We start from the raw sequence: 18,430 nt of genomic DNA, 5'->3' as shown, positions 1-18,430 counted from the left end.
TTAAAAGACAGATGTGGGAAAAGTTTCCTGAAGCCCAGCCTGCAGTTGAAGTGACGTAAGCTCAGTTCCCTAGAAGCTCTCAGTGCAGTGTATTATGTGCTGCTGTCAGTGGTGCTGATCGTTACTCTGCTGCGAGGCTGAATACACTATTATGTGCTGCTGTCCTTGGTGCTGATCACTGCTCTGTTCTGGAGCTGCATGGACTATTACAGGCAGCTGTCCTTGGTGCTGATCATTGCTCTGCCGTGGGGGCTCCATAGACTATCATGTGCTACTGTCCATGGTGCTGAAAGCTTCTCTGTGTGCTACTGATTAGAAGTCTCTGAGCCTTGGCTGAGTGTACTGGGTCTGGATTTAACTCAAAGCTTTTGCTCTGGACACTGTATTCTGAAATCCATCACTTTCTGCATGTTGATGTGGAGATATGGCTCTGAAAGATACAATCCTCCCTATCAGCGAAATGTCTTATCCCTTTCCGGATGTGGTAGAGCTGAACGTAGGCGGCCAAGTTTATGTTACAAAGTATTCTACACTTACCAGCGTTCCGGACAGCACTCTGTACAGCATGTTTTCTAGGAACAATGTCAAGGAGCTTCCCAGAGATAACAGGTCTCGATTCTTTATAGACAGAGATGGCTTCCTTTTCAGGTATGTACTTGACTACTTAAGGGACAAGCAGCTCTCACTCCCAGATCACTTCCCAGAAAAGGAAAGGCTTTTAAGAGAGGCTGAATATTTCCAGCTCAGCGACCTGGTGAAGCTACTGACTCCTAAAGTAACAAAACAGAGCTCTTTGAATGATGAAGGCTGTCAGAGTGACCTGGAAGAGAACTCACAAAGCAGTGATCTGATCAGAACTGCAGCTTTAGACAAAAAATCTGGTTTTATCACTATAGGCTACAGAGGCTCCTATACCATGGTCAGAGATAACCAGGCTGATGCCAAGTTCAGAAGAGTGGCCAGGATTATGGTATGTGGCAGAATAGCTCTAGCTAAAGAAGTTTTCGGAGAAACTTTGAATGAGAGTAGAGACCCTGATCGCCCCCCAGAAAAGTACACTTCCAGGTTCTACCTAAAATTCACTTACTTGGAGCAAGCTTTTGACAGGCTTTCCGAAGCTGGGTTTCACATGGTAGCCTGCAATTCTACTGGAACAGCAGCTTTTGTAAACCAATACAGGGATGACAAAATCTGGAGCAGTTATACCGAGTACATCTTTTACAGTAAGTCACTTTACTTCTCATATTTTTACATATATATATATATATATATATATAGATATATATATATATCAAGTCACACTATAGAGATCTGTTTCTCTTGTTCACAACTTTAAACTTTCACATACACTTGCCAGCAAATACATATGGAAATGCAACAATCATATAATCAATATAATAGGATCACAGTGCTTTAAAACTATATCAGACCTAAATTCCACAAGCTTTGGCTTTAGATAAAATAGATTTTGGGGGGGAATTTATCAATTTATCAAAGCCAACACATATTTGTGAAAAACTGTGACTTTCCCGTGCTTTGCACAAAATTCAAGACTTTTTTAAAGCTAGTTTTCTAGTGAAAGTATTGATGAATTCTTTATTTCCTTTTATGCACCATGATAATTGAGTTAAGACACCTGCAATCCTTTGGGGAATCTCAGGTAACAGGTACTAATGTCATAAAAGTTCTGCTAGAAAAAAATCAGCTTTGTATTGTCTGTGTATTGGTCCTTGTTAAGCATAACACCTGAAAGGAACAAAGATAGGAATCTACCCTGAAAGGGTGTATGATTGAATGTCTCTAATAGAAAAAAAAGCTGCTGAGCATTATCAAATGGTTTGCATTTTGTTTTCATTACTGTGAATGCAGTGGTTTGGCTTTGATTTATAGCCTACATTTTTTGGCACAAAGGATTAAACCTTGTCTGCAATTCCTCTCCTTCTCATTAGCTATAAAGTCAACACTCTCCATCTGGAATAAGCAGTGGATGGGTAAAAAACAGATCAGCTGTGTAGTGGAGACAGAAACCATAAGGCAATTTTTTTTTTCTTGCATAAGACCATACGTAAAACTCATACTGAACTTCTCAAGTATAAATATTTTATGTTAGCAAATTCTACAACGGGTTAAGTGATTGTGAAATATGTCATGCTATGTCCTAGTATCTTTTTTAATTTCCTCCACTTGACATACAAGCATCTTACTTCAAACCATGCCTCCATTTTTTGCTAACCCAAACCTTTTAAATGTATCCTAAGTGTATAATAAAGGGCAGTAGTCCTGACTAATGAGGTTTAATGGTAAGTCATCTACAAGACAAACAGGAAAATACTTCAGAGGATTTTTCCGTCAAGAGTCAGGAGCCGCCGTCAAACAGTTTAATGGGATTCTCAGATTGCTGTAAAGGCTTTGAGTGAAATAATCGCATTGGTGGGTACCAGGCTATTCTCTCATATTGCTGTGTTAACAGTTTATGCAAGAGAGGGGAATTGCAGAAACTAACAAATTTAGTTCTTCTGCCTAAAGTAGCAATTACTAACATAATGCAATGCTTTGGGAATAAAAATGGTTAAAGCAGAGAGAAGTGGTATAAGTTGGAATGGATAAGTAGCTAAACAGTGGCTACACTTGAAACTTTAGGTAGAGAAAGTCTTTTTTTTTATGTATGTATGTTAAATCAAAGCCTGTTTTTTTTTCTTATATGCTGCAAGCTATGACCAGTTTTAAAATAGTTTAGTCTAATTTATTATCAGGGTGGTTAACTTAAGGGGGTACTTACCTCCCTGGCTCCTGCAGCGCCATCTTGACACACCATTCTGCTGTTTGGACACTTCCCTTACCTGTTGACATGACATTGCAGGTCCTCTCAGCCAATCAGCAACAGAAAAAGGACACCTTGGCAGCTGTTGATTGGCTGGGCAGGCCTGCAACGTCACAACAACAGGTCTCAGAATCGGTCAGGGAGCTGAGTGTCCTTTATTAATTTAAAACAAAAAACATCCCTGAGCACATATAAAAAGGCCCTTGCCGGAGTACCCCCCTAGGTAATAATGCTGATGGGTGGACTAAATTATCAAACTTTAGACCCCAGACCACACATCAAAATTAATTATGATCCCAGACCAAAAAAATTATATAGATCTTAGACTAGAAGCTAAAATAAATTCAGACCCTAAAACACTGTAATAATTTTAATCCCCAGTTGTGACCCCTAAATTAATTCAAGCAACAGGAGAGACCTTTCAACTAACTTGGAGCCAAACCCCCTAATTCAAACCCTGATCCCAAATCTTAATCAATCCAGGTCAAAAATAGACACCACTGATATTTCAAACCACAGAACATACCTCAAAATGAATCTAAACCTTAAAATAAATGTAGAACAAAGTTCAGACTCTATAATATTTTCAGACTGCAGAATCCTAAACAAAACAGACCTCAGAAAAGAACCCAACATTCTTCAGACCCCAGGTTGTCCCCAAAATTGTCGGACCCAACCCCGAATATAACTGAAACCTGACATGGGATCCTAAAATTAATTCATAGCCCAGAACAGGACAAGTAAAATAAGACCACAGACCAGACCCCACTGGTTATATACAGCTCCTATCCAGGCCCCCTTTTTCTCCAGGTGGCATTGTGCTTTGTTCTGATGCTGGCTACGGCCTTTTGTGTGCCACTTGACATGTAAGAATCCACTATAGGAGCATGCACTACACACAACATGTACTATACACACACTGTACACATATATCACAAACTACATACATTATACACACTCTATACTATTTTACCATTTGCCTTTATAATGTGACTGTAATGTTACTTGGGTTACCATCTGACAGGGCCACCACCATCCCAGCCAATATTAGTATAGTGCTAGTACTAAAGGAGAAGTCCAATGGAAAAAAAGGTAGGAAGGTGGTGGGGTTTGGGGAAAAATAATAAACAAAGTAAACTTACCCGCCCCCCTGCCTCCGTAGCATCGCTCCCAGGTCCTGCCAACAGCTATTAGATGTAATTTTTGTCTGAAATCCAGCTGCAACGTCATGGCCTGGCTAAGTGATTGCCCAATCAGTCAGTCAGTGACTTCGGTAGTGTTAGGGCCACGGCGGCGTCCCGTGCTCCGGACCGCCGCCGCACCCTCTCTCCTGCATCTGCAGCAGCTAGTGTCCCTAGGCAGGGACCCGGCGCTGCTGTTGCTTTGGCCCCAGGGGGCGCCTCACCTCACCGTGCTCCTGTCTGTCGCTGTGTCGGCGCGTGTTCCCGCCTCCTAGGGCGCACGCGCGCGCGCCAGCTGTCTCAGACTTAAAGGGGCAGTGCGCTCCTAATTGGCCTGTATGTTAATCACTCCCCTATAAGTTCCATCCCTGCCCTCTTCCAGGTGTTGGAGCCTCTACATGCTTCCCATAGCGTTTGGCCCAGCTCCCAGTCCTTGTTCCTGATTCCTGTCCGCTACCTGGTCCCTAGTCCTTGTTCCTGGTTCCTGCTCCTCTGTTACACTATTGCTCCTGTGTTCAGCCTGTCACCTGCGGTTACGCCTACAGACCTCTGCCAGCACCATCTCCTGCCTACTGCTCCTGCCACGCCTCGCCTGCCGTCACTAGCAACCAAGCCAGGGGTAGCGACCTGGGGGTCGCCTGCCGCAGCAAGTCCATCCCGCCTTGCGGTGGGCTCTGGTAAAAACCAGCGGCCCCTTAGACTCCGCTCCCTGGTGAGGTTAGTGCCATCGCTAGTGACGGTCCAGTGGATCCACTACTCCAGGCCTTACAGGTAGTGTCCTGCCCCAAGTCACTGATTGGCTGAGCGAGCAATTAATCGCTTAGCTGGGTTTATTATTTTCCTGTACCCCCCCTGCCTTCCTACCTTTTTTGAATTTCATGGGACTTCTCCTTTTATATTTAAACAAGCAATATTATTTGGCAGTAATTTGCACGTTGGCTTACCAAATGCACAGTATATAAAGATGCCTTTAAACTAGCAAATCTTCTTGATTCCAGGCTGTATGATTTCTCTACTATCCAATATAATGATCTGTTAGTAAAGTTCTGGAAGAAGGAACACAGGTCAAAGAGAGCATAGCATCTTCTATAAAGAATTTAGCACAGGATTTCAGACTATTATCAGTGGAGTCTGAAGGTTGAGCCAAGGAAGCTCACTGATGTGTATTGTTAGGTTCCTGTAATTCTAGTTGAATGCTTTATAAGTGCTGCATGCCACTGTGAGGATAAAGGTGTTGTTTCATAGGGGCAACTAAGACCGGTAGTGCCTTACACTAAGTCTGTGGCCTTCAGGGCATTCCTCAGGTGCACAACAGCATTGGTAATAGTCCACAGGTGAGATTAACTGCTTAGTAAGTTTTCTCAAAAAACACCAAAATACAGTACCATGTCAATGATGATGAATAACTGCAGAAGAAACAAGACAAACCCAGTGAAGCAGTTCAACGGTGATGGATCATCCATATACAGTGGTGCCTTGGATTAAGAGCATAATTCGTTCCGAAACCACGCTTGTAATCCAAATTCAATCTTAAACCAAAGCAAATTTTCCCATAAGAAATCATTGAAATGCAGAGAATTGGTTCCATACCCAAAAAAATAATGATTTTATATTCTGATTAACATGTAAAACAAATGAAACAAACATTTATAAACAGCAGAATATGTGATATTATAAGTTACGGTACAGTATTGCAATCAGCATGTGAAGTATAATGTATAAGTGCATAACCCTGATAACACAGCCGCAGTTTGTAGATACAGGATGGAACTGCAGATCCCCATAATGCAGTATTGTAGTATAACAGGCTAGAATAGAGAAGCAGGGCTGCTGTCTGTGTCTGTCTGAGGTCTGTGTGGTCACATGACAGCAATGGGGAAGGGGACTGTGTTCAGCATGGACCAATCAGGACTGACAGAGACTGCAGGGAGCATGAAGGAATGAGCAGGGCAGATGTGGGCACAGTATAGCAGCACTCTCTGGGGAGAGAGGGGTTACAGCTATGAAGAGATTACCTGCACAGTCCTTTCCCCTGATGTAAGACCCAAACTAAGGTTGATCTGCCATGATTTGAAAGGTGAGGGAGACTTCCTGGGACAGAGTACAGGGCTATAGACCTCACTATGCAGACCAAGCCCCTCTCCCACTTGCGCTCCCACCCATTACAGGGAGCTCTTAAACCAAAACAATACTCTTAAACCAAGTCACAATTTTGAAAAACTGTGAGCTCTTAAACCAAGTTACTCTTAAGCCAAGTTACTCTTAAACCAAGGTACCACTGTACTGTACATGGAGACACAGTTTTACCAACTTGGATGAAACAGTAACAGGTGGTGTGGTTTGTCCGGAGTTAACCTGTGAAAAGTCAGTAGGTATTTTGAGCTAGTTCCTGAGATGTTTAGAATTTCTGATGTAATGACTACTGGTGGTTGAAAAAGTCCAAAACCCAACAAGAGGTTCACCAAGGTTTTTGATTGCTAAGAGTTCCTTGATAAAATGTTACCCTCTCACTGTAGATTAGAAGAAGTGAGGCTAGTGGTATTCTCCAAGCCCTCGTAAGAAATGTACCTCAGGCCAGGGCAAAGCTGGTACACTAGGGTCAGTTCCTTGCAAGAGTAAGGCCTGGTCCTATCTGTCTCTAGATAGGCTTTGTTACATTCCTTGGGACTCCTGCTCTGCTCTTTTACTGTCTACCTACTCAATACTCAATACTCCATAGTCAATTCACTAACCATTTAACATGGTTGTTGTTTTTTAACATGCCTTGGAATAAAGATTTTTAAACATTTTAACTCCTTCACATTTTTTGGAGCTGTGATTTCCTTCTACTTTTATCACTAACAGGTTAACAAGGTTTAACAAGACTTTTTGCAAGAAACCCTTTCCCTCTGCACAACTCTCACACAAAAGCACTTCCTCCACCACTTCCTTCCCTCACTGGTGACTGACGTCCACCATGTATCTACAAGTGTAGATAATAACCATCAATCACTGGCAAGGGTGGCAGAGGGGAGGTGGGAGCACTGTTCCTCCATGAAATAATAAAATGTATTTGTAAATACTTTAAAATTCTAAGGGTCACATATACAGACAGAAATTTGACATTAAAGAATTACAAACAAATTAAACCACGATATGGATTTTTCCTAAAATACTTTGATTTCAAGTATTTACCACGATATGGATTTTTCTGGCTAACACAGTACCATACTATACATTTTTTTTATAATCATAATGGAAGATACCCCAATGTACCGAACACAAATGGATCATGATAAAGTGTACACAATGCCCCACAGGGATTTACATTGGGGAAACAAAACAGAAGCTACAAACTAGAATGAACTTACAGTACATAGACATACAATAAAAAGAAGGCTCAACACCCCTGTAGGCCAACATTTCTCAGGACTGGACCATAGAATAACAGATTTAAAGGTTATGGTCCTCAAAGGTCACTTCCAGAGTGACAGAGAGAGGAAAGTGTGGGAATTCAAATTGATAAAAACATTTCAGTCATTAACACATGGATTAAACCTGGCACCTTGATTTATGACCCACTACATGGACACACTCCACAGATAAGACTGAACTGACCAACAATCTTGGACTTCCAAATAAGCTTTAATTTACAACAAGTCCTTTTTATTGCCCTGGCTTATCTATGTGATGTATATACCCCCTCACCCCCCCCCCCCTCATTCACAAAGGCCTCTCCCTTCTGGCTTGTAACATCCCTAAAATGTTGTGCTGTTTCTGTAAGTCACTCATTTGTGAACTTGTCTGACGAAGGGATCTTGTGAATCCCCAAAGCTCACAGCTCTAACAGTTTTTTGTTGGCCAATAAAGGTATCACTCCTAAAATACTTTGATTTCAAGTATTTACCACGATAAACAAATTAAACAAGAGAAGTGAGGGACATGCTTGAAAGTGCTTACAACCAGTGAGGAAATTGGGTTGAGACAAAAGGCAGAAATATAGAGGACGGAATACTGGAAGTATGCTGTGTCAGTCAACTGCTTTTATTAGTGAAGCCATGTTCCCACAATGTATATTTAGCATAAATTTGCAACAACGGCCAAACATACATTGTATTTGAATGAATGGAATCTCTGCCAGAGAGTATACACACAGTATACACTCTGGCTGGGATCCCATCCGGACGCACGAAAAACTGACATGTCAGTTTTCTGCGGCTGCTATTCATTGAATAGCAGCCGCACAGACATGTCAGCTCACACATTTCACACCGCTGCACACTGTCCACTGTTCAGTGGTGAATTGGGAAGCATCTGAATTCACCAGAAATGAAGATCATCCGGCCGGTACTGCAGTACCTGTCGGTATGATCTTCAGTAACACTGGCCGATCTTTAGTAACAGAACGGCTGATGTTGTACGCAATGTGAACATAGCCTAAATTTTGCATACTATTTCTTATGTGCCATTTGATGTCTAGTTAGAATTAAAGGGGTATTCCCCCCAAAATCTTTTTTACACTATGTAAAAGCCCACCCCCAGTTTCACATATGGGCCAATACAAGTTATGATGTGTTCTGTGTCCTTTTGCTGCTTTTCCTGTCTCCTCACCCAAGGTGCAGGCAGAGAATGAGCTCAGTCCAATCCACCCCGACACGCTCCCTCTCCTGAACTGCATGATGGATAATGTAGTTTCCTGGCCGGCGCCATCTTGGATATAAAGAGGCTTTTTAGAAAAACTTTTACCCAGGAATGTCAGCAGCTAGAAAGACGGGGGACGGCTCAAAACACTCAGGGGGACTTGGTAAGTGAGACCAGTTAGGTTTGGGAGCATTTCATTTTTTAGCCCTTGGGGGGAATACCCCTTTAATGATGAAACGCCTTTTATAAAATACTGTATATGTACAAACATATATACAGTACATACTGTATGCACATAGTATCAATGTCATTAAAAAAAAAAATTATGTCAGAGAGATATGTCAAAAGTTTTGATCGGTTGGAGACTTCCGTTCAGAGTGAGAGTGTGACCAATCAGAACTGAGACTCCATGGAACCCCTTATTTGCATATTTAGGCTATGTTCACACTACGTAAGTCTCCGGACGTAGCGCGTTCCGTGAATAAGCGGCCGGAGATTTACGTAGTTTGCGTACAATGGAAAATATACGATGTACGGCTGCACAGTTCACACTACGTACGAACTTACGCCTGGATCGTACGCGGCGCCGTAAAAATGAACCAGACCATTGTTTGAGGACGAAAATGACGTAACTTACGCCCGTAGCGTAACATGCGGTCCCGTACGTAGTGGCGATTTCTTCATTTTTCCACTTTTCTTTGCCAATCCAAAAGGTTCTGTGGGGTGTCCGGGGCTAGGTGAAGATATCCAAGTAAAAGACCGCTGTCAGATCGCTACGTAGAGCGCTTGGGAAGCGTAAGTAGACTACGGGCGTAAGTTTGCGGTCCGTACGTAGCCGGCCGCAACTGGCGTAAATTCCCGGCCGGAGTTTAACACGTATATTTCCGGTCGCGGCTGGACATATACGTAGTGTGAACATAGCCTTAAATTTATAGGGGGCAATGTATCAATGGAGACACTTGAGTCTTATTGGATTTTTTTTTCACTGAACTCCCTGAGCTCAGTCATTGCTGTGTTTTGTTTGTCTACTTTTCATTGATCCCTGTTATCCAGAATCCTGCTCCTCACTGACATGGGGCAAATACCCTGAAAAAGCTGTCTGTGGATTGATGCCTGGCGTTGGCAAATCCTTTTCATATGGCAATACTCAAAACTGAGTTAGACTTTGACACAAAAGGGACCACCCCGGTATTTCCCTATTTATGTTCCAATACTTGCAACTGAGTGGGACTTAAGTGGTTATGTATCAGGTGGTTTGGTGATCTCCCCACTGGGAGGTCCTCTTGGAAACAGGTTTCCTTCCCTGTAGGGATATCTGGCAATTCCTGTGTTTTGAGACTTGCAACTAAGGCTCCACTGGCCTACTTTTTTGCACGTTCAGAATGTGTGTCAGAGTCAGAGTGTGACAGATCAGAAGAACAATCCGCACACGCACATCGCACTCACTTCCTGCCCTGTGTCACGTGCAGCGCTGGGCACAATAGTCATTTTTGTAATATGCATTAATTCCAAATTTGTTGCCGGAATATGTTTCTGAGCACCTGTTCTCCCCTTTTTACTGCTGCATATAACTATGCATTCAAAGATGGAGCATCTCGCTCTGTGTTCATAGATCCTGTCTTCAACAAGAGAACCAGTGCCATGTCCTTTTATAAAATATAGATCATTTTACTTATTTCAAAGAACTGGCATGCAATAAAATTACTTGTCAACTATCCTGTCTTATGCCCAATCCAATAGAATATGCCTAATTTACACCCATGCCATTAGTTTTGTTGTAGCAAATCGCGAGGCACCTACACAATAGTTGTAGATGTTGCAACAAACAGTTTGACCAGTGTAGTCTAAGGATTATCGTAACACAATTGTGAATGAAACATTAGGAAGTAAAGCGGTTAGAAACAACTCAGTAGGTTAGGCTGGGTTCACACTGCATTTTTACAATCCTTTTTTTTTCTTTCTTTTTTTTTATCTGTTTTTGCAAAATAATAGATGGAAAAATGGATGCAATTGTGTGCATCCGTTTTGATCTGTATTTTTATTGACTTCCAGTTTTTTTTAACCTACACAAAACGTACTTGACCTTATTTTTGTGTACGTTAAGAAAAAGGATGCATTTTGATTCTTTTTTATAGTGGAAGTTAATGGAAAAACGAATCAAAATGGATGCACACAAATGCATCCATTTTCCATTCTTTTTTTCATCTGTTTTTGCAAAAAAAAAAAAATGATTGAAAAACATAGTGTGAACCCAGCCTTATGTAACATAACAATGGCAGTAAATCTTGTTCCCCAAATTCCAATTTCTAAGGGTCCATTTACACAGAAAGATTATCTGACAGATTATCTGCCAAAGATTTGAAGCCAAAGCCAGGAACGGACTATAAACAGAGATCAGGCCATAAAGGAAAGAATGAGATTTCTCCTCTTTTCAAATCCATTCCAGGCTTTGGCTTCAAATCTTTGGCAGATCATCTGTCAGATAATCTTTCTGTGTAAATGGACCCTAATGGTGCGTTTACACAGACAGATTTATCTGACAGATCTTAAAAGCCAAAGACAGGAATTGACTATAAACACAGAACAGGTCATAAAGGAAAACTGAAATCTCTCCTCTTTTTAAATCCATTCCTGGTTTTGGCTTCAAAAATCTATCAGATAAATCTGTCTGTGTAAACACACAATTAGGCTCTTTCTCCACTATAGGTCCATGGTCCAACAGACAAGAACCACTGCTGCAGATGTTGCTGCATGCTGCAGTGATTTTACCAGCCACACTTCCATTTGTTACATCAGCCATTGCTCTGCAGCTATTGGTTGTTGCTACTCAGCCCTGATGCCGATGATACTAAGAACAATCTGCTCCATTTCATTTGCTTCCTGCTGTGTTATATCCCAAACACAGAGGGACAGGGAGCATAGCCTTTTAATAGTAGTGGTAGTATGTAACTGACCCTTTCTGTGTGCCTGCAGTTTCTTTATTCTGCATTTGGACCAGAAGCAGGTATAAGCAGCTAATACAGAACAGATAACACTCAGAATCATGTGCAAAGAGCATATGGGGAGGGGGGAAATGATCCCACATGATCCCAGTACAGGATGCAAATGACTGCAGAGCATTGATTTCTAAAAGGGATTTGTGTTTCTGATAACTGCTGCTGTATACCCGGCTATGGACAGCAACATTGTTACTGACTGCGGGTTTATGGACTCAAGCATTATGGAAATATGCATTTTGGGAACCAGAATGATAATAAGATATTAGCTTTGGTATGTACTGTATTTTAGCTAGCTATGAAAGCGTTGCTGGTACTATAGATCATTTTAACTTTATTATACTGTAGTTATGCGACACTGAGACTTACGAGCTGATCTCTGACTTCATGTCTGTTAGCGTCATTGATTTTCCATTGTTTACTCGGTATTATGATGCTGATTGTACAGTATATGTATATGTGTCAGATGCCAGCACTTTTTTTGTCATCCTTATGGTTTGCTTTACAGTAGATCAGCAGCTAAGTAGCATAATGAAAAGTGGAAAAACAAGATCAGCATTTTACTTTTAGATATAAATATTCTGCTATCATTTGAGAAGGTTATTCTAGGGTAGAAAACGAAAAAATGTTCCAGTAAATGAAACTTGATATGTTTAACATATATTAGCTAAGACATACTGTGTTGTAATGCACAAATCCAAAGTCCTTGACAATGCCATTATACTTTGTGTTCTTCACCTTCACACTAATGTGTGCAGTTGTGTGAGCTACACTGTGCTTAAAGGGGTTTTCCAGGCAAAACTTATTGTTGATATTTCCCTGTTTGCCAGGGCTGTGCTGCTAGTATGCACAATGAAACAGAGCAGGAAGCAGACAGCTCCATCCACTGTATAGTGGCCAAGATCGGTTACTGTAGGTTACAGTAGCTCTCTTCACTTCAAGACCCTCACCAATCTTATATTGATTACCTTTATTGAGGATAGGCCAGCAATACATTTGCCTAGGAAACCTCTTTGAATGGATTTTCTGGGCAAAATAGACTGATAAGCCATCCACCAGATATGTTATCAGTCACTGATCGGTGGAGTGCCAACATCTGGTAACAGCTGTTTTGTCTTCGAACAATACAGTTAATGGGTCTGGAAGCAGTTGGCTCTGTTCACCGTGTAGTGGCCAAGCCTGGTTACTGCAGCTCCGCTGGTGTTCACGGGAGCTGAGCTGCAGTTGAGATGTTTTGCCTTTACTACGCAATGACCACAGCAAACTGCCTTCGGCCCCATTCACTGTGTAGTGCTGGCACTGAGCGGCTTATCAATGGGGGGGGGGGGTCTGAATCCTTCTAATCAGTGATTGAAGTGTGCTGAAGATAGCTCATAAGTCTGTGTTACCCCTTTAACTGAATTACATAAATAGCAAAAGGTCATACCATCCAACTCCCTTTAATGTCAGAAGAAGTTATAAGAATGTTGTCATTGACCCACTTTGGCTGTTTTTGGCTTCTGGGCTACCTCAGGGTGCCAAAGAGAGACCAGAGGAGTCAGGGAAGCCATGATTATGCTTGATGAAATTACCTTTAGGCCATGTTCACATGGTGTATTGGACCGGCCGTTCTGTGACCCGGCCGGGTCACGGAGCGCCCGGTCTCTGCAAAGATCATCCCGGCCGGTACTGCAGTACCGGCCGGATTATCTTTCCTGCCGCAGAGTTCTGATGCAGGTGCATCATCGCACGCCCGCATCAGAACTCCCCATATCACACTATGAAGGAAGCGGTTTAATACGGCCGATATTCACTGAATAGTCAGTTGTTTGCAGCGCCGCAAGAGATCCCGGCCAGAGCGTATACTATGTGTATACGCTCCTGCCGGGATCCCATACAAAACTATGCAACATAACGTTCTGTAAAAGTACGGCCGTTGTTGCCAATTGCAACAACGGCCATACTTTTACGTTGTGTGAACATAGCCTTATAGTGAAGTAATTTTTCTATACTTAAAACTTACTATGTACTGTAGTCAGAGGATAGTTGATGTATCTGATCAGTAGGGCACTTGACTGCTATGACCAATGTTTCCAATGTTAAACTGCATGGGTACGCAGCTGTACATCTTCTAGGGATGCCCCACACACTTTAGAAAATAATACTAAGTGAGTATTATTTTTTTCTGTTGTGGCACAGGAAATTATTACTTAATGGGAGTACAATAGGGAGCACAATTATTATACAGGGGCACACATAACATTATTACCATATTGATGAGCACAGCAGGTGCATTATTAGTGTATGGGGGCATTATTACTATATAGGGGAAGCACAGCAGAGGCATTTGTAGTGTATGGAGGGCACAGCAAGAGGTTTTATTACTTAAAGAGAGCATAGGTGGCATTAATATTATATAGGGAAGCACAGGGACTTTTCTGGTACAGGTGACATTATTACTACGTGGAACACAGGGGGAATTATTACTATATGGGACCACAGGGGGAATTATTACTGTCTGGGGTAACAGACTATTATTATTACTATATGGAGGGACAGGATACATTATTGTGGTATGTAGGTGAACAGGGAGCATTGTAACTATATGAAGGCACAGGGAGCATGTGTCGTAATAGGTGTCAGATCCTCAGAGTTTGCCGAAGAAGAGGTTCCGAGACAGTGTGGAATCGAGAAGGATTTATTGTCTCATAAAAACAACACGTTTTGAGGTCAAGACCCACTTCTAAAGTAAGAATAGATGATGTTGTCTCTCCCGACTTGAGAAAGGAGCCAGAACCCCGAAATGCCAAGAATCTAAATTTTTGGGGTCAGGGAAAGGTTAAACCCTCTTCAGGCTACAGTAATGTATACATTTATTCCAATGGAAGGCTGCAATACACAAATATGTCCTACTTTTTCTAATGGCGCAACACATCCCAACACATGACAAAATGACTAGCCTTGAAAAATATATTCTCTTGCAGTACTCTTGCAGTAGTTAGGAGATGTATATGCTCCGTTTGACCACCCAGTGGTTGTAGTATGAGTTGTTGCTGCTGCCTGTTGAGGGCTTTGCTATCATGTCATATTGTAATACATCTGTATTTCACTTTATAGACTTGTAGCAGGGCACCTTACCCATAGTCTCCCTTTGTAGAATAAGAGAAATACCCCATAGTATACTTTTCTCCTGAATGCAAGGTCCTAACTTATTGTGCTGTCTGCTTGTACTGCACTTACAGTAAGTGATTGGTATCTATCTCCACAGTAGAGCAAATTATACAAGTGGTGGGAGGGAATGCTAGCATTCAGCTAGGGTCACTGCTTGAACACATCTGAACCATAAACTAAGTGCATATGCCAAAAACAGCTGACCCACTTACCTGACCTCTGTTGGGCCAGACAAACCTTTTTTAACTGTATGAGAGAACACAGCAGACTAAATGCTATAACAAAGGGTCTTGTAGTGAACGATGTACTCTATTCCTTCACTTTATTATGGATTTTAATACTAAGTAATAAAATAAGCAATCTCATTCATCACTAAGTAGATGCTCTTTGCATTTATACCTTATCCAGCACTTTATTGGATTATAGCAATAGGTGAATTGGGCTTAATCTTTCTATTTGTTAAAGAAGATTTGGCTCTTCCAAGATAAAAAGAGTGCTATAGCGCATACAACTGTGGATCATATAACAAATAATAATAGTAAGAATAATATATATTTCTTCTAAATAAAATATCACTACAGTCACTTAGCATTGCTTTATCTGTAACTGCACTCTATGAGGGTCTCCTACTTAACATGGCTCTTTAAAGCCAATGTGCTTAGTTCTTTACTTGTCCGATGGATATTTTTGTGATTTTAATTATTTATTCCAGTCGGCTTCTTGGCAAAGTATATCACTGTAATTCTGTTTCTAGTATGCAATTTTCTCCCTGTGAATAGGGTGCACCTGCACCTGTCAGACTCTCTAGTTAACATTGAACAGCACAGATGCACAGCCCATGATCACTTCTACTAGATAAATAATGCATATTCCCCCAGACACTTTATAAACACTTTTATGGAATGGCTTTCAAGCTCAAGTTCAGAAAATATTTTTATGGGAATAATCACAGTTCTGAACAGTGAAAAACATTAAAGTCAAGAGTGAATATGCAGGTTAGAAAGAGGTTACCCATACAGAATAATTCCTTTATTAACCATCGACATCACTGTGAGGCTGGATTTAATACATCTTGTAAAGTCTGATTTGGGTATAGATCATTGTCTATTGTCAGACTTAAAGGGGCTGTCCAGGGATCGATTCTTTTTTATGGCTGGGGGAATATAAAAATATAAAGTAGTGATACTCACCTACCCTGATCCTCCTCAACTCCCACTCATCACCACATCATTCTAGTTTATTACGTCATCACTTCAAGAAAAGCCAATCGCTGTCTGCATCAGTGTCCTTCCTCAATCTGATACTGGCTAAGAAGCTATTTCTTGCAGGGATGACATGTTACCGTAGCAAGGTATAAACATTTTAGTATGTCTGCCAGGGGCTCATCTATAGCAGGGAAGGTGCAGGTAGCAGTTGCACCCACACCCTAGTGTTTATGAGGCCCCAACAGTATTATAAATAGAACATGGTTTATAGAGGTCCTAGTAAAGTCATAGTGAGAGATTTCTGGCTCAGTTGCCCCTAGCAACCAACCAGATTCCACCTTTCATTTTCCAAAGAGTCTGTGAGGAATGAAAAGTTGAATCTGATTGGTTGCTAGGGGCAACTGAGCCAGTTTCACTTTACACCATGTTTGATAAATCTGTCCTATAGACTTTATGCATATAAACGCAGGTTGAACCAGATAAAGGAGAAAATAAAACACACCATTGACTGGCAAAAATAAATTTGGCAAAAAAAGTGGACATACACCTGGTTCAACATTCTACATTGCTATTACAAGTAACCCAGTGTAGTGTGTTTCTCAAGGAAATTGTTTAAATCTATGAACATGTTCTGCCATTACTATTTCCCACTGGGGCATGTTTTATGACTGTACAGTGTAGATGTCAAGTTAATGCTTTTATGTCCACATCAAGTCAAATCAATCTTTAGTTACAAGGAGCAACCTTGCAATCTTCTAAGAGGTCTGCAAAAAGAAAGAAAGTTATATAGAAAAGTTTATTCAGGGACAATAACAAATACTTACAAGTATATGGATGTAATTTGTACAGCTTTTTCTTATATAGGAACTAATATATTCTATACCCCTTATAAGGGCCAGTTCAGGAGGAGACGTGCAAGCCTCCCATAGACTGCCAGCATGACACAGAGGCTGGCGGGATTCTCCGGCACGGAATTCCGCCAGTTTTGCTCAGTGTAAACTGGCCATTAGGGTATGTGCAATTTTCGTGGATTCCATGAGGAATTGAAGAGAAAGATGACTTCTACAGGGCTTCTACAGGTCTCATGCACACTGAGCAATAGATGAGGAATTGAAAAGGAAAGATTTCTGCTCAAAATTCATCTTCTATTCTGCTCTGGCAGAATAGGAGTAGAATAAGAGGTGAATTTGAGAGGAATTTGGGTGGGTTCATACTGAGGAATTCTTGCGGATAATATCCGAGGAATTCTGTTGGCTGTCCGCGCGCAGACATTATTATCCCCGAGAATTCCTCAGTATGAACCCACCCTAAAGGCGGAATGCAAGCAGAATTCAAGCCCCATTGACCTCTATTGGATTCCTCTACCGGAATTTGTCCAAAGAAGAGACATGTCACTTCTTCGGGCAGAAAGCGGATCTGCGGCAGAAAATTATGCTCGGAAATTCTGCAGTGTATACAACAGAGCAGAAATCCCATTAAACACAATAGGACGGGAGGAATTTCAAGCAGAAATTAAGAAGAGATTCCTCTTCAATTCCTCGCCTATTGGGGTGGGTTCACACTACGGAATCCAAATGGATAAATTCCGTTGGATTCCGTCATTCGTACGGTGACGGACGCCACCGTGAATAGGTACAAGCGTCGGAATCCGACGGACATCTCAATTCTTTGGGCGGAGCACAGATTCCGCGCAGAATGCGGACGGAATTCCGGACAGAAATTTTTGCCATGTGCACTAATGTGCGGAAATACAATAGAACACAATAGGATCTGAGACTGCTCATTTTTACGGGAGGAATTTCAAGTGGATTCCGTGCGCATTTTGATGCGGAATCTGCTCGAAATTCCACACGAATTGCTCAGTGTGCACATACCCAAAATGTTCCTTTTTTTTTCTTATTTCCCAACTCCTTAGCTTCCTAACATCCTTTTTTTATTAACTACCTTTCAGAAACAGACTGCATATTCAAGTAGCCACACAGCACTTTATAAAGTGGTGAAATAATACCTTTAATCTAGAAGCGATGCCCTTTCTAATACATGACAGCGTCTTGTTAGCGGTAGATGCAGCATTGTGTGCTATAATTTGGTTTATCATTGCTAATTACATTTAAATCCGTCTCCATTGTAGGCTCAACATGATCCAGTCAGGGTATAAATGTCACATCTATTAGCAGCCTCTTTTATTCGTTTGCCTTGATCATCAAGCCAGTGTGTTAAGCGTCATTATCTCTCTGTAGAATGAATCTTTTCCCAGCCCATCAGATGGTTTGCAGAGGGTATTGCACAATGTATTAAAGTTAGTTTGGATTTTTTTTTTCTGCATTCATGGTGCCTTCAATCAAAAAGCAAATCACCAATTCCAGATGTTGCTCTAAATCCCAGCACTTGCACTGATCCTCCACCATGCTTGGCTGATCATTGTAGTTATTTAAAGAGTCTTTTACTGCTCTAACA

The 18,430-nt window shown here is 41.4% G+C and overlaps 1 protein-coding gene across 1 annotated transcript in view; it reads left to right on the top strand.

The window, feature by feature from the left end:
- Nucleotides 1-415: 415 nt before the first annotated feature.
- The window catches only part of KCTD8 (potassium channel tetramerization domain containing 8), a 90,108-nt gene continuing 72,093 nt past the window's right edge, over nt 416-18,430 (top strand). The window contains exon 1 of the mRNA XM_069976508.1: nt 416-1,223. Within this exon, the coding sequence (XP_069832609.1) occupies nt 425-1,223 (799 nt within the window). The 5' untranslated portion in view covers nt 416-424. The remainder of the gene's footprint in view (nt 1,224-18,430) is intronic.

The sequence above is a fragment of the Dendropsophus ebraccatus genome, chromosome 7, assembly GCF_027789765.1.
Source record: "Dendropsophus ebraccatus isolate aDenEbr1 chromosome 7, aDenEbr1.pat, whole genome shotgun sequence".
NCBI lineage: Eukaryota > Metazoa > Chordata > Amphibia > Anura > Hylidae > Dendropsophus > Dendropsophus ebraccatus.
Note: the sequence above shows the minus strand (reverse complement) of the source record. Positions and strands in the feature narration are given on the sequence as shown.